The sequence below is a fragment of the Rhinopithecus bieti genome, unplaced genomic scaffold, assembly GCF_001698545.2.
Source record: "Rhinopithecus bieti isolate Rb0 unplaced genomic scaffold, ASM169854v2 scaffold_20892, whole genome shotgun sequence".
Classification (NCBI taxonomy): Eukaryota; Metazoa; Chordata; class Mammalia; order Primates; family Cercopithecidae; genus Rhinopithecus; species Rhinopithecus bieti.
The window spans coordinates 2,651,418-2,666,854 of record NW_016810602.1 but is presented as its reverse complement, the minus strand read 5'-3'; the positions used below and the strand labels follow the sequence as shown (position 1 = coordinate 2,666,854).

Genomic DNA, 15,437 nt, shown 5'->3' with positions numbered 1-15,437 from the left:
AAAAAAAAAAAAAAAAAAAAAAAAAAAAAAAAAAAAAAAAATGATAAAACTAACATCTTTGTACCCAAAGGTACATCATTAATTTGAGTTATCTTGTGTGCTCCTCTCTCTTCTCAGAAATAACCATCCTTCTCCTAAATTTTGTTTACCATTTTCCTGACTATTGTTTTACTTTTTTTTTTTTTGTTTTTTTGAGACAAAGTTTCGCTTTTGTTGCCCAGGCTGGAGTGCAATGGCACGATCTTGGCTCACTGCAACCTCCGCCTCCTGGGTTCAAGCAATTCTCCTGCCTCAGCCTCCCGAGTAGTTGGGATTACAGGCATGCACCACCCGTGTGTGGCTAATTTTTTGTATTTTTAGTAGAGATGGGATTTCTCCATGTTGGTCAGGCTGGTCTTGAACTCCCAGTTGTACTTTTACTATGTGTTTGTGTGTCCTGTTTTCACAATTTCAAGCTAATACCTAGTGTGTACATTCTTCTGTTACTTCTTTTTTTAATTTTTAATTTTTGTGAGTATATAGGTATATATATTTACAGCATATATGGAATATTTTGATACAGGTAATCAGTGTGTAATAGTTGCATCAGGGTAGATGAGATATTCATCATTTCAAGCATTTATCTTTTGTGTTACAAACAATCTAACTGTACTCTTTTAGTTATTTTTAAATGTACAGCTAAATTATTATTGAATGTAGTCACTGTGTGGTGCTATCAATACTAGAGCTTATTCATTCTTTCTATTATTTTGTACCCATTTACCATCTACCTTCCACCTCCCCCACTACCCTTCCCAGCCTCTGGTAACCATTCTTGCTGCTCTCTGTGTTCACAAATTCAATTGTTTTGATTATTAGATCCCACAAATAAGTGGGAATATGCAATGTTTGTCTTTCTGTGCCTGGATTATTTCACTTAACATAATGACCTCCAGTTCCATTTATGTTGTTGCAAATAACAGGATCTCGGTTTTTTTTTTTTTATTTTAATGGCTAAATAGTACTCCTTTGTGTATATACCACATTTTCTTCATCCACTCATCTGTTGATGGACACTTGGGTTGCTTCCAAACCTTGACTATTGTGAATAATGCTGCACTAAACATGGGAGTGCAGATATCTCTTCAATATACTGATTTATTTTGGGTATATACACAGCAGTGGGATTCCAGGATCATATGGTAGCTCTATTTTTAGTTTTTTTGAGGATCCTCCAAATAGTTCTCCATAGTGGTTGTACTAATTTGCATTACCACCAACAGCATATGAAGGTTCTCTTTTCTCCACATCCTTGCCAGCATTTATTATTGCCTGTCTTTTGGCTAAAAGCCATTTTAACTGGGTGAGATGATGTCTCATTATAGTTTTGATTTGCATTTCTCTGATGGTCATTGATACTGAACACCTCCATATCTGTTTGCCATTTGTATGTCTTCTTTTGAGAAATGTCTATCCATATCTTTTGCCCATTTTTTAATTGGATTATTACTTTTTTTCCTGTACAGTTATTTGAGCTCCTTATATATTCTGGTTATTAATCCCTTGTCAGATGGGTAGTTTGCAAATATTTTCTCTCATTCTGTGGGTTGTCTCTTCACTTTGTTGATTATTTCCTTTGCTGTGCAAAAGCTTTTTAACTTGATGTTATCCCATTTGTACATTTTTGCTTTGGTTGTCTGTGCCTGTGGGGTATTATTACTCAAGAAATCTTTGCCCAGTCTGGTGTCCTAAAGAGTTTTCCCCAATGTTTTCTTTTAGTAGTTTCATAGGTCTTAGATTTAAGTCTTTAATCCATTTTGATTTTAGTTTTGTATATAATGAGAGATAGGGGGTCTAGTTTCATTTTTCTGGTTGAAGATATAGATAGATAATCCAGTTTTCCCAGAACCATTTATTGATATCTTTCTATAGGTTTGGGAAGTTCTGTGAGTAAACTCTTTGAGTAAACTTTCAACCCATTATCTCTCCCTCTACCTCCCCTTTAAGGCCAATAACTCTTTTTTTCTCTTTTGAGACAGAGTCTCACTCTGTCACCCAAGCTGGAGTGCAATGCACAGTCTTGGCTCATTGCAACCTCCCAGGTTCAAGCAATTCTCATGCCCCAGCCTCCCAGGTAGCTGGAATTACAGGCACAAGCCACCACACTGGCTAATATTTTGTATTTTCAGTAGAGACAGGGTTTCCCCATGTCGGCCAGGCTGGTCTTGAACTCCTGACCTCAAGTAATCTGCCCTCCTCTGCCACCCAAAGTGTTGGGATTACAGGTGTGAGCCACTGTGTCCAGCCTAATAACTCTTAAAGGATTCACCTTTTGAGGCTATTTTCTAGATTTTGTAGGCATGCTTTATTTTTTTTCTATTCTTTTTTCTTTTATCTCCTCTGACTGTGTATTTTCAAATTGTCCTGTCTTCAAGCTTAGTAATTCTTTCTTCTGCTTGATCAATTCTGCTGGTAAGAGACTCTGATGCATTCCTCAGTATGTCCATTGCAGTTTTCAACCCCAGAATTTCGCTTATTCTTTCTGATTATTTCAATCCCTTTGTTAAATTTATCTGATAGGATTTTGAATTCCTTCTCTGTTATCTTGAATTTCTTTGATTTTCCTCAAAACAGCTATTTTGAATTCTCTGTCTGAAAGGTCACATATTTCTCTCTCTGAAATTGGTTCCTGGTGCCTTATTTAGTTTGTTTGGTGAAGTCATTTTTTCATGGATGGTCTTGATGCTTGTGGATGTTTGTCAGTGTCTGAGTATTGAAGAGTCAAGTATTTATTTTAGTCACAATCTGGGGTTGTTTGTACCTGTCCTTCTTGGGCAGGCTTTCCAGGTATTCTAAGAGACTTGAGTGTTGCGATCTAAGTTTTTGGTCATGGTAATCATATCTGCATTACGGGATACCCCAAGCCTAATAATGCTGTGGTTTTTGCAGAGTCGTAGAGCTACCATCTTGGTGGTCTTGTATGAGATCTGGAAGAATTCTCTGGATTAGGAGGCAGAGACTCTTATTGTTTTCCCTCACTTTCTCCCAAACAAACAGAATCTGTGTGCTGAGCTGCCTAGTGCTGGGGTAGAGGTGAAACAAGCACCCTTGTGGCAACCACTACAGGGGGTGCACTGGATCAGACCTGAAGTCAGCACAGCATCAGCACTGGGCCTTGTCCAAGGCCCTCTGTAAACAGTACCTGGCTATTGCCCATGTTTGCTCAAGGCCCTAGGGCTCTACAATCAACAGGTGATAAAGCCAGCCAGGCTTGTGTCCTTCCCTTAAGGGTGGCAAGTTGCCCCGCACCTAGGTGAGTTCAGATATGCTGTCTGGGAGCCAGTGCCTGGAGTTGGAAACCTTAGGAATCTACCTGGTGCTGTGTGCTCCTGTGGCTGAGCTGGCACCCAAGCCACAAGACAAAATCCTTCACATCTTGTCTCCCCTTTCCCCATGTCCACCACCACTGCAGGCCCACAGAAAGTACTGCCAGGGTACTGCTCATGTTCACTAAAGGCTCAAGGGATCTTCAGTCGGCTTGTGAATGCTGCCAGGCCTGGGACTCACCGTTCAGGGCAGTGGGCTCTATCCTCTGGCCCAGGCTGGGTCCAGAGATACTGTCCAAGAGCTAATACCTAGACTCCAAGAGCTCACTTAGTACTCTTCCCCACTGTGGCTGAGCTGGTACCTAAACTCAAGACAGTCTCCTTTACTCTTTCCTCTGCTTTCTCAAGCAGAAAGGGCCTCTCCTGGTAGCCACCACAGTTGTGAAGGTGCTGAGTCCCACCTGAAGCCAGCATGTCTCAGTCTCACCCAAAGCCCACTGTGTGTACTACCTGGTTGCCACTGTTGATTATTCAGGGCCCTAGGGCTCTTTAGTCAGCAGGCAATGAATCCTGCCAGGACTGGGTCCTTCCCTTCAAGGAAGTGGGTTCCCTTCTGGCCCAGGGTGTGTCTGGAAATGTCATCTAGGAGCTAGGTCCTGGAATGGGGGCCTCATGACTCTGCCCAGTACCCAGTCCTACTTAGCTGGTATCCAAGTTGCAAGACAAAGTCCTCTTTATCCTTCCCTCTCCTCCTCTCAAGTAGAAAGAAGGAGTCTCTTTTGGAACTGTGAGCTGTGGTTCATGGGGTTGGAGGAGAGGTAATGCCAAGGACTCCCTTAGCTGGCCTGGCTGGTGTCTCACTTGATCGCTTGCCCCAGCAAGTCCACTGGCTCTGATTGTAGCACAGCAGTAGGACTTACCTAGGAGTTGCAGTCTTTGTGGTCTCGACAACCTTTCAAGTTTATTTAGGACCCCAAAGTACTTTAGGCCGAGGTGATGAGGCTTGCTGCAATTCTAGTTTCAACCACTGGGATGGGCAGTTGCCCTCTGGCTAGGGCTAGTCTAAATGCTTCATGCTGGCTGAGTTCTGTCCTATGTTGGCAGCACTGCATTCTAATGCAAAGTCCCCCAGTTGCTGCGCTTTCCCTCCCCCAGGCACACGGATTCTTTCTCCCTGCCATGCTGCTGCTGCTGGGGGATGGGTGAGTAGTGGTATCAGCAATTCAAGACTACCTTTTTTATCCTCTTCCATGCCTCTTTCAGAGATATGAAGTTAAAACTAGGTACTATGACTGGTCACGTAATTTTTGTTTTTTATGAAGTTGCTTTTGTATGGAGATAGGTGTCAAATTTGGTGTTCCTGTGGGATGATGGTAAGTAGAGGCTTCTATTCAGTCATCTTGCCCCTCCTGCATACCTCACTTCATTTTTTCAAACCCATCATTATGACTGAGGTTTATTCATGTTCTTAGTAAAATTTATTTACTTAGCTATTGATGGACATTTGGATTGCTTCCAGTTTTTGCATTCAGAAACAGTACTACTCAGGAAAATTTTTAAGTGTAATAACTTCACTTGGGTAAATATCTAGGAGTGTGATCATTCAGAACAAGAGGTTATGGACATCTTAAATTTTTTTTTTTTTTTTTTTTTTTGAGATGGAGTCTCGCTCTGTTGCCCAGGCTGGAGTGCAGTGGCCCGATCTCAGCTCACTGCAACCTCTGCCTCCTGGGTTCAAGCGATTCTCCTGCTTCAACCTCCCAAATAGTTGGAACTACTGGCACACGCCACCATGCCCAGCTAATTTTTGTATTTTTTTTGTAGAGACGGGGTTTCACCATGTTGGCCAGGCTGGTCTCGAACTCCTGACCTCAAGTGATTGGACCTCCTTGGCCTCCCAAAGTGCTGGGATTATCGGCGTGTGCCACTGCACCTGGCCTGACATCTTAAATTTTTAATGCCAAATGATTTTGCCAATTTCCACTCAAACCAGCAGCATATAAGTATTCCAGTTGTCCCATATCCTTGCCAACATTTGATATTGTGAGACTTAATTTTTGCCCATCTGATGAGTAAGAAGACGTATTTCATCGTGGTTTTAATTTGCACTTCTGTTACTGCTAATTAGTTTGATCTCTTTTTTTGAATGTTTATTGGTCATTCATGTTTTCTCTTCCGTAAAATGCTTATTCAAGCCTTAACCCAATTTTATTGGTTGTTTTTTTCTTACTGATTTCTAGGAATTCTCTACTTTAGAGAGTGGGCCTTTCTAGTTATATGTGTTACAAATATTCGTGCAGAGGGAGTTTTCCATTAGACACTCATCCTGGGATTGACTTCCAGCTTTATGGTCTGTCCCCCACCTTTCAGTAGGAATCAAAGAAAACTGAAACTCAGGTGCCCTCAAGGCAAAAAACTGGTTCTACAACTTTGCCTATTTCTGTTTATTTCCATTTTACAGTTTGGCTCCCCAATTCCCTGTCAATTTATTCATGTGTTTTAAGAGTTGCTTTTTAAGAATAATTTGATACAGAGTTTTTAGTTACATTCAATGGAGGATTTAGCCTGTGTCTGTTTTTGTATGCATAATTTTATAGTGTTTTAAAATATATATGCTATATATATCAAATATCCAGCTTTATTTTAAAATTTTATAACAGTTCTTTTCTTGATTATAACAAATACTTTGTAAAAGTAATTGTAATTACTCTATAATATTGTATACAATGAATCGTTTTAATTTCTTAATCATACCTTTGTTAGATAAGGGTATTCCAATATGTGCTGTTTTAATTAACAGTCTAGTGAATAAAGATGTTTTACTGTGCAAAAGATTTAGGATAAGTTCCATATGTTTAGGATACAGTTCTTAAGGTAAATTGCAGAGTAAATTGCAGAAGCTACGTTAATGGGTCAAAGATAGGAATAGTTTTAAGACTAAGTGGTTTTCCACAAGAATTGAACCAATTTACAGCTCATCAGTGTGTTTGAGAATGCAGTTTTCATTTGACTGAAGTGAACTTTAGGAAAAAAAATCTTCAGTTTAGAGGACAGCCCTTCCTTCCTTTTCAAGTTTGCATTTAAACCCATATGCAGGTCCCTTTGGGAATAAAACCTTCTTAGAAGATGCATTGGCTAGCAAAAAAGAAAGTTGTCATGTCTTCTCTTAAAAATTAAGTGTGGAGTATTTTTTCTGGAAAATTTTGAATGTATTGTGTTAAATAAAATTTAATACCACTTTTTTTTCTAACTGTGACTCACTAGGTGTCTTGAGAATTACAAATGCTATAGAAAACTTGAAGAGGATATTTGCAGTAACCTCAGCAAAATGGAGACAGTTCTTGGACAGTCCATGTCCTCGTTGCCACTGTCTTACAGAGAAGCTTTAGAGCGCTTGGAACAGAGCAAGGTAATAGTATTGGCAATTAGCCACTAAGTCTGTGTGCAAAAAATTGCAAAACTGGCAGAGATAGCAGAGAATGTGGCCCTGTTATGACCCATAGAAATATTCACGCTGAGTTAAATACCCATGAATATTCCTCAAATCAAAAGCCAGAGGGTAATGTTATATGTATATTTGAGACAGAGTCTTGCCCAGGCTGGAATGCAGTCATGCAGTCTTGACTCACTGCAGCTTCCACCTCCCGGGTTCAAGTGATTTGATTCTCCTGCCTCAGCCTCCTAACTAGCTGGAATTATAGTGCCTGCTACCATGCCCCACTAATTTTTGTATTTTCAGTAGAGACGGGGTTTCACTATTTTGCCCAGGCTGCTCTTGAACTCCTGACTTCAAGCGATCCTCCAGCCTCGGCCCTTCAAAGTGCTGGGATTACAGGCGCGAGCCACTGTGCCTGGCCTTATGTAATATATTGAAGCTTAAAAAGCCAGAAGGAAGGAAATGAAGCAATGATACTGAGAGATTTAATTAATCAGGTTCACAGGCAGTCATCCCCCAATAGCATCCTGTCCTTACTCATGGCTTTTCTAAAGCGTCACCTCTCATGTGACTTTGAGGGATGCTGCTGGATCCATGACAGAGCCTTATTGTCCACTGATTGCTTACTGCAACTGTCATAAGCTCTAAGTTCTGGTTACTTATTAGACTGTTGTAAAGCAATTTGAGCTTTTGCTTATTTTCATCTGTTAGAATCTATGGTATTATGTTATTAGGATTTTGATGAGGACTTTCTAAATCATCTATAGTTAACATTCACCAAAAACAAAAGCAAACCAAGAAAAACCTTTTAATATTGTGTTGGTGGTTGATATAGGAAGTATTGTGCAAAGGAACTAATTAGTGAAATGTGAGACTTAAGTTAAAATAACAAAATGTACAGTAGTCCCCCCTTATCCACAGGGAGATATGTTCCAAGACACCCAGTGGATGCTTGAGACTATGAATACCACTGAACTCTGTTTATAATTTTTTTCCTATACATACCTGTGATAAAGTTTAATTTATAAATTATGTACAGTCAGGTCAACAACAATAACAGAGTAATTATAACAATATGCTGTAATAAAAGTTATGTGAATGTGGTCCCTTTCTCTCAAAATATGTCATTGTACTGTTTTCACCCTTCTTGTGATGACGTGAGACTATACAGTGCCTGGGTGCTGAAATGAAGTGAGGTAATGAAATGAAGTGATGAAATGAAATGATATAGCCATAGTGAGGTAACGTTGGGCTACTATTCATCTGGAACACAAGCATTTGATACCACAACAGTTGATCTGATCACCAAGAAGGCTACCGAATAACTCGTAGGCAGGGAACATACACAGCACGAATGTGCTGGACAAAGGGAAGATTCGTATCCCAGGTTGGATGGAGAGAGATGGCATGAGATTTCATCACACTAGTCAGAATAGCACTTATATATTTGTATACAAATAAAACATACATTTTATACAAATAAATCTTACACATTTTTTCCTTCTGGAATTTTTAAATATTTTTGGACCATTGTTGATCACAAGTAACTGAAACCTTGAAAGGAGAAACCCAGATAATGATGGCTATTGTACTTCTAGATTTTTTTGTTGTTGTTGTTGTTCTAATAGGAAAGAGTCTTGTTCTGTCACCCAGGCTGTAGTACAACGCTGTAATCATGGCTTATCACAGTCTTGAGCTCCTGGCCTCAAAGGATCCTCCCGCCCCAGCCAGCTAAGTAGCTGGGGCTATAGGCATACACCACCATGCCTGGTTAATTTTTTTTTTTTTGAGACGGAGTCTTGCTCTGTCGCCCAGGCTGGAGTGCAGTGGCCGGATCTCAGCTCACCGCAACCTCCGCCTCCCGGGTTCACGCCATTCTCTTGCCTCAGCCTCCTGAGTAGCTGGGACCACAGGCACCCACCACCTTGCCCGGCTAATTTTTTGTATTTTTTAGTAGAGACGGGGTTTCACCGTGTTAGCCAGGATGGTCTCGATCTCCTGACCTCGTGATCCGCCTGTCTCGGCCTCCCAAAGTGCTGGGATTACAGGCTTGAGCCACCGCGCCCGGCCCTGGTTAATTTTTAAATTTTTTGTAGAGACAGGGTCTTGTGATGTTGCCCAGTCTGCCTTGAATTCCTGGCCTCAAGCAATCCTCCTGCCTCAGTCTCCCAAAGTGCTGCATGAGCCACTGTGCCCAGCCTCTTATAGAATTTCTTTTTTTTTTTTAGACGGAGTCTCACTCTGTTGCCCAGGCTGGAGTGCAGTGGTGCAATTTGAGCTCACTGCAACCTCTGCCTCCCAGGTTCAGATAATTCTCCTGCCTCAGCCTCCTGAGTAGCTGGGACTACAGGCGCATGCCACCATGCCCAGCTAATTTTTGTATTTTTAGTAGAGATGGGATTTCACCATTTGGCCAGGATGGTCTCAATCTCCTGATCTCGTAATCTGCCCACCTTGGCCTCTCAAAGTGCTGGGATTACAGGCATGAGCTGCTGCATCTGGCAAATATTTGCTTTTGAAAGTACTTTCTTTCTTGGAAAAAAATGGTTTATGGGTCGTTATTTGTCCCTGTAGTCCCAAATTCATGCAGAATACAATAATACATAGATAATTCTCATCTGGTCTAAATTGACTTCTAAAAGAATAAGAAGTGGATCATGCAATACTTATGGAAGATTGAAATAATTAATTGTTCAGAATTTGAAAGAGTTTGTAAGTTTCAGGAAAAACCTAACAGTATGTCCCTCTTTATTTTTTTTTTCTTTTCTTTCCTAAGGACTTGGTGTCAAATCTTACATCAACCAAAGAAGAGTTAATGAAACTACGACAGATCCTTAGACTCTTGAAACTCAGGTGCACAGAAAATGATGGCATATGTTTGCTCAAGATCGTGTCGGCTCTGTGGGAGAAATGGCTGAGTTTGCTGGAAGCTGCTCAAGAGTGGGAGATGTGGTGTGAAGAACTGAAGCAGGATTGGAAATTTGTCAGTGAAGAAGTGAGTGCTTCATTTTCAACAAACCATGTAGTTTCTAACGTGTTATTTAAATTGTTTTATTACTTTCACCTTGTTTTTCTATAAAACGAGTCGTCAGTCTATACTACTTGTGCACATCATTTATACGTGATACATAAATGTTGATAGATATCAGGCCTTATTAAGATAACCTCCAATAACTTATTTGGATTCTTTTATAGTAGTGCCTTTTTTTGGTAGCAGATAATTTTTATTAATAAGTGACTACTAGCTGGTTTGAGCATTACAGTCTTTATTGTGAAAATAACTTAACCCCTCTCGGAAATAACTGTCTCTACATTATACTGAAGGTTAGAATTAGGTAATTTGCATAATCACCAAATAATTTTGAAATTAACTATAATTTTTAGCTATGGAAATTAACTGTAATTGTTAAATGTGGCCCTAAAAATATGTGAGGTTATGATATTCTTTTTGAAAATGGTCTCAAAACCTGCATGATATGTATCAATCACAAATGTTAATTTAGCCTTGGTTCAGGATTTAGGTATCACGTATATTTAGAAAGAAAATTAATTTAGAAAATTAAAGATAGCTGGGTGCAGTGGCTCACATACGTAATCCCAGCACTTTGGGAGGCTGAGACAGGAGAATTGCTTGAGCCCAGGAGTTCTAGAACAGCCCAGGCAATGGAGTGAATCCCATCTCTACAAAAAATTAAAAAAATCTGGGCCTGGTGGCACATGCCTCTAGTCACAGCTACTTGGGAGGCTGAGGTGGGAGGATCTCTTGATGAGAGGTCAAGACTGTAGTGAGCCATGATCACGCCACTGTATTCTAGCATTCCAGCCTGGGCAACAGAGCGAGACCCTGTCTCAAAAACAAACAAACAAACAAAAAACAACGTAAAGTTATCTTAGGATGAAATGTTTAGCACTATCGTATTATCTTGCTTATGACTATTGTCCTTAAAAATGAATATTATGTCAGTGGTCCTGGTGAGCACTGACTAGTGAATAGTCTCTTGAATGTTAAAATAAACTTTATAAATTACACTTTTGGTTGGGGCTGCTGGCATCAGTGCTTGCCTGTCCATAATGGTACCATTTGTTGAGTTACTATGCTGTGCTGAGAAGGCAGTTCACACCTCTTCTTACTGAATCTTTGCATTGTCCCTGGGAAGTAAATATTATCACCATTTTATAGATGGGGAGACTGAAGCACTGACAGGTTAAGTAATGGCACAAGGTCCCCAGGTAGAGATTGATTAAGCTGTAAGCCCCTGTGGGCTGCGGCTGGGGCTGTCTTGCTCACTGCTGTAACCTTGGAACCTGGCTAGGGCCCTGCACTTAGTGGGCACTTAATAAATATTTGTTGAGGGACGTCTCTTATTTAAATTCAGGTCTAGGCTAATTCTAACATTTTGCTCTTTTTATTTTATCACATTATTGCTATATACCCATTTGCAATTATGTGTTATTAATTCAGACTCCATTCATATAGAACTTTCTAATTATTCACGTAAGCATTTGACAAAATCTGCTAACAAAATATTTTTCAGAATAACACAAGCCAAAAAAAATGCTTCCCTGTAATAACAATAATAAAAACAACTACTAAATTGAGCAATTATTATGTGGCAGGCATAGTTCAGAGCACTATTCAAGAATTCTGTGAGGATATTTTTATTATCCTTACTTTGTAGATGAGGAAAATGAGACACGGTGAGACTGAGTAACTTGCTCAAATTCACAAGGGATAGTAGAGGATTCAAACTTAGACTCTGGTGCTTAGCCATTAATCTGTTAACTTACATGATATTTACATACATCAAATTGATATGATTTTAATGTAGCTTTTATCCATTTAATAAAAATTACATCATCTAACAGCCCATACATGTAAGCTTCTGTTAGCATGGTTGGTGCTTTTATATATGACAAAGTGAATTTCTGCTTTAAACACATCTTCTATAGTAACATAATAATCCAGTCTTGATGAAATAAACAGTTTATATCAGTAGACTTTTAAAAAACTTAAATGACTGTTTATAAGTTTACAAATTAAAAACTAAATTTAAATTTTGATAGAACTTGTGTCCCCCTAAAATTTTATTTCCCTGTTTTCTTAAACAAAAGTTCTTTACTGTAACTATTCACTTGGGTTATTCGGAATCATCATTTTTTGCTTCGACAATCATAATGTGCTAGAAGAATGTCACATTGTCAAAGATGATTGGAGATGTGAGGCTGGCTTCTCCCACTTGCACCAACAGTCATTTCTTTGTTGAGTCCCTTTTCTGCTGGTTCTGGGTTTTTCGGTCTCCTTCATTGGATTTGCTCATGATGCAACTATGGGTCCTTCTCCCTTTCTAGACCGAACTTTACAATTGACCATGAACCTAAAAGTTTTATAACCAATTTTATTAGGATCCCATGTCTAAGGAAAATCATCAAGGTATTGCAAAGCCTCTTCTAGGTGGAAAAGTGAATGCACAGGCTTTTTGCAACTATTTTACTGATTCTAGGGCTGTCTTCACACTTTTTAGCATAAAATGTGTTGTTCTGACAAGTGCACACGATCACATGATCACCAACAAAATCAATGTTTAAGGTAATTCTGTCACCCTAGAAGTTTCCCCTGTTCTTCTTTGTGGTCAGTGCCTTCCGTAACCTCCAACCCGGGAACATTAATCTGTTTCCGTTCCCATAGTATTTCCATTTCCAGAATGTCGTATCGATGGACTCCTTACAGTTTGTGGCCTTTTGAGTTTGCTTTTTTCCCTAAGCATAATGCACTTGAAATCCATTCTTGCTGCTGCTTGTATTCGTAATTCATTTCTCTTTATTCCTGACTAGTATTGCTTTGGGTGGGTGTCATACAGTTTGTTTATTCATTCCCAAGTTGAAGAATTGCCTGGCTTTGGGGTAAAATTATTGTCCTAATAAAAACTGTGGCCAGGCACCGTGGCTGACGCCTGTAATCCCAGCACTTTGGGAGGCCGAGGTGGGTAGATCACGAGCTTAGGAGTTCAAGACCAGCCTGGCCAAGATGGTGAAACCCTGTCTCTACTAAAAATACAAAAAAATTAGCCAGGCGTGGTAGCGGATGCCTGTAATCCCAGCTACTCGGGAGACTGAGGGAGAGGATTGCTTGAACCTAGGAGGTGGAGGTTACAGTGAGCTGAGATCACGCCATGGCACTCTAGCCTGGGTGACAGAGAGAGACTCTGTCTCTCTCTCTATATATAGTTCTCCCTCTTGTATTCCCCGTTCTCAATCACTTACCAACTTCTCAGTGGACACCAGAGCTTGGGACTGAGACTTGCAAATGGTAGTTTATTTTGGAAAGTGATCCCAGGGAACAGGAGTGGGAGATGAGGGGAAATGAAACAGGGAAGGTCTGAGCCTTTAGTCTTTTTACTCTTACTGGATCGGGGTTGCTACAGCTGCCCATTTCTGGTTATTATCAAGTTAAATCTGCCGATTTCTGGTGTGTAAGCACCAAGAGGTGCCCCATTAAGTCCTGGATTACAGACATAGTTTTTTCGACCCTGATGCACACTGGAAACCCTACATGTACAATTCCCCCATCAATGTAGCAATTTCTTTATTTGCATGCTGGTTTCCAGCGGGGGACACAAAACGATGCAATGGAACCCTTATCTCATTCCCTGGTGGAAATGTAGCTGTCTGGCAAAGAACCAGGACTTCTAATTCAACTGAATTTAGGTTTGAGGTGATGAGAAGCACCCATTGCACACCTGGGTCTCTTGGACAGTGGCCAGTCTACATCTGCATCCATGTATTCTAGTTATTGGGTACCCAGCTGGATCATATAGCCCAAATGGCAGGGCAGCTTATACCACAGCCCGACCCTGCTGTGGTGCTTTTTCTCCAGGTCCCTCTCGACATTGGCAGCATTCTGATAAATGCATCTGAGCAGTAATCCCAAGGATAGCATAGACTGCCTTCCAGACCCGAAAAGGTCTGTTCAGTGCTGTGTCTCTTTCTTAGTGGTAGAGTTATAAGATTGAACAACTTGACCTTTACCTTAGAGAAGTCCTGGCATGCCCCAGGCCCTGACACTGGGGCTCCTGAATTTTCACAGGCTTTGTTTCTCACCCTCTGGCATGTCTGACTGGCCATTCAGGTCCTCACCATTTCAGTTAGTATGATATCATAAACATAGATGACTGGAGTGACATCCTGTAATGTCATGATTGCAAGATCCATGACTGTGTTTGAACATGGAGCAGGAGAGTTAACCATCGCTGAGGCAGGATGTGATAAATAAGTACTGTAGCCAAGGGGTGGGCCAGAGGATTCAAGGGGAGGCGTAAGAATGACCTGATTCAGGGGCCTTTGAGACTTTTTTCTACATCTTAGTTCTGAGTTCAGGGCTGGTGGAACTAACAGTTTCTAGATATGTGATGTAATGAGTTATGTATTTCTGAGTTCTGTGTACACCATTATTGATAAATAACTTGATTGGTTCGGTAATTCTGGCTGCTTTATCTTTGTCGTGTGTCAGGGTAATGAGAATCTGCTGGACTTACTTTTTTAGCATATAGGGATTGGAAGTGAAAGAAAAGAAACCAGCAGAAAAATTTTCCATATCCAATAGTTGCCCTACCTCTTATACTTAATGAAAGCAGTTTGGTGGAGCTCATGTGCTTATCTCAGGAGAAATGTTGCTTTATCCAACTGAAATCTGAAGGAGAAATAAATTATTTATGAGGATATTCAACAGCATTTCCTTCATACCACAAGAGCAGTACTCTATTTCAGTCACACATCAACATGAGCAATAGCGGGGAATTAAGGGATTCTGATAGCAGAGGATTAATATTCCCAGCTATAGGAAAACATGCTAGGATATGGCACTAGCAACCGTTTGAAGAGAGAGCATACAAAAATTATGGCTACTTCAGGTCCTGAAATGGTAACTGTATATTTTACTTATTTTAGTTCTTTTTGTTTATTGAATTAGATTGAACGAGAAGCAATTATTTTAGATAATCTTCAGGAAGAACTCCCTGAAATTTCCAAAACAAAAGAGGCATACACCACAGAGGAACTCTCTGAGCTGCTAGACTGTTTATGCCAATATGGAGAGAATGTGGAGAAGCAGCAGCTGTTACTGACTCTACTTCTTCAGCGCATCAGAAGTATCCAGAATGTTCCTGAAAGCTCAGGGGCTGTGGAAACTGTTCCAGCATTTCAAGAAATTACTTCTATGCAGGAACGATGCAGCAAGTAAGATTTATGAAAAGCTATTAAGAACATGTGCTTAACAATTATGGCTCAACATTTAGAAAATCTAAAAGTATAGAATAATGGCAAATGATATAATAGAATTGAGGTGAGACAACACTGATAGGTATAAAAAGGGATAGAACAGATTAATAACTGTAATTAAGCACATATTTTCCATCCTGGTATTAATGAGGGTGAATAGCCTTCCAGTTTCCTTTTTTGTCATTTGTGATTTTTTTTTTCCCCCTTTTTCTAGTTTAGTAATACATATTTATTATAGGAAATTCAGGCCGGGCTCAGTGACTCACTCCTGTAATCCCAGCACTTTGGGAGGCCGAGGTGGGCAGATCATGAGGTCAGGAGATCAAGACCATCCTGGCTAACACGGTGAAACCCCGTCTCTACTAAAAATACAAAAATTAGCCGGGCGTGGTGGCGGGCGCCTGTAGTCCCAGCTACACGGG

General features: G+C 40.3%; 1 protein-coding gene across 1 annotated transcript in view; it reads left to right on the top strand.

Moving 5' to 3' along the window:
- SYNE2 (spectrin repeat containing nuclear envelope protein 2) overlaps nt 1-15,437 on the top strand; it is a 374,975-nt gene that overhangs the window by 200,312 nt on the left and 159,226 nt on the right. Inside the window, 4 exon segments of the mRNA XM_017892401.1 lie at nt 6,570-6,714; nt 9,518-9,736; nt 14,708-14,973; nt 15,230-15,233. Of these exon segments, the coding sequence (XP_017747890.1) occupies nt 6,570-6,714; nt 9,518-9,736; nt 14,708-14,973; nt 15,230-15,233 (634 nt within the window).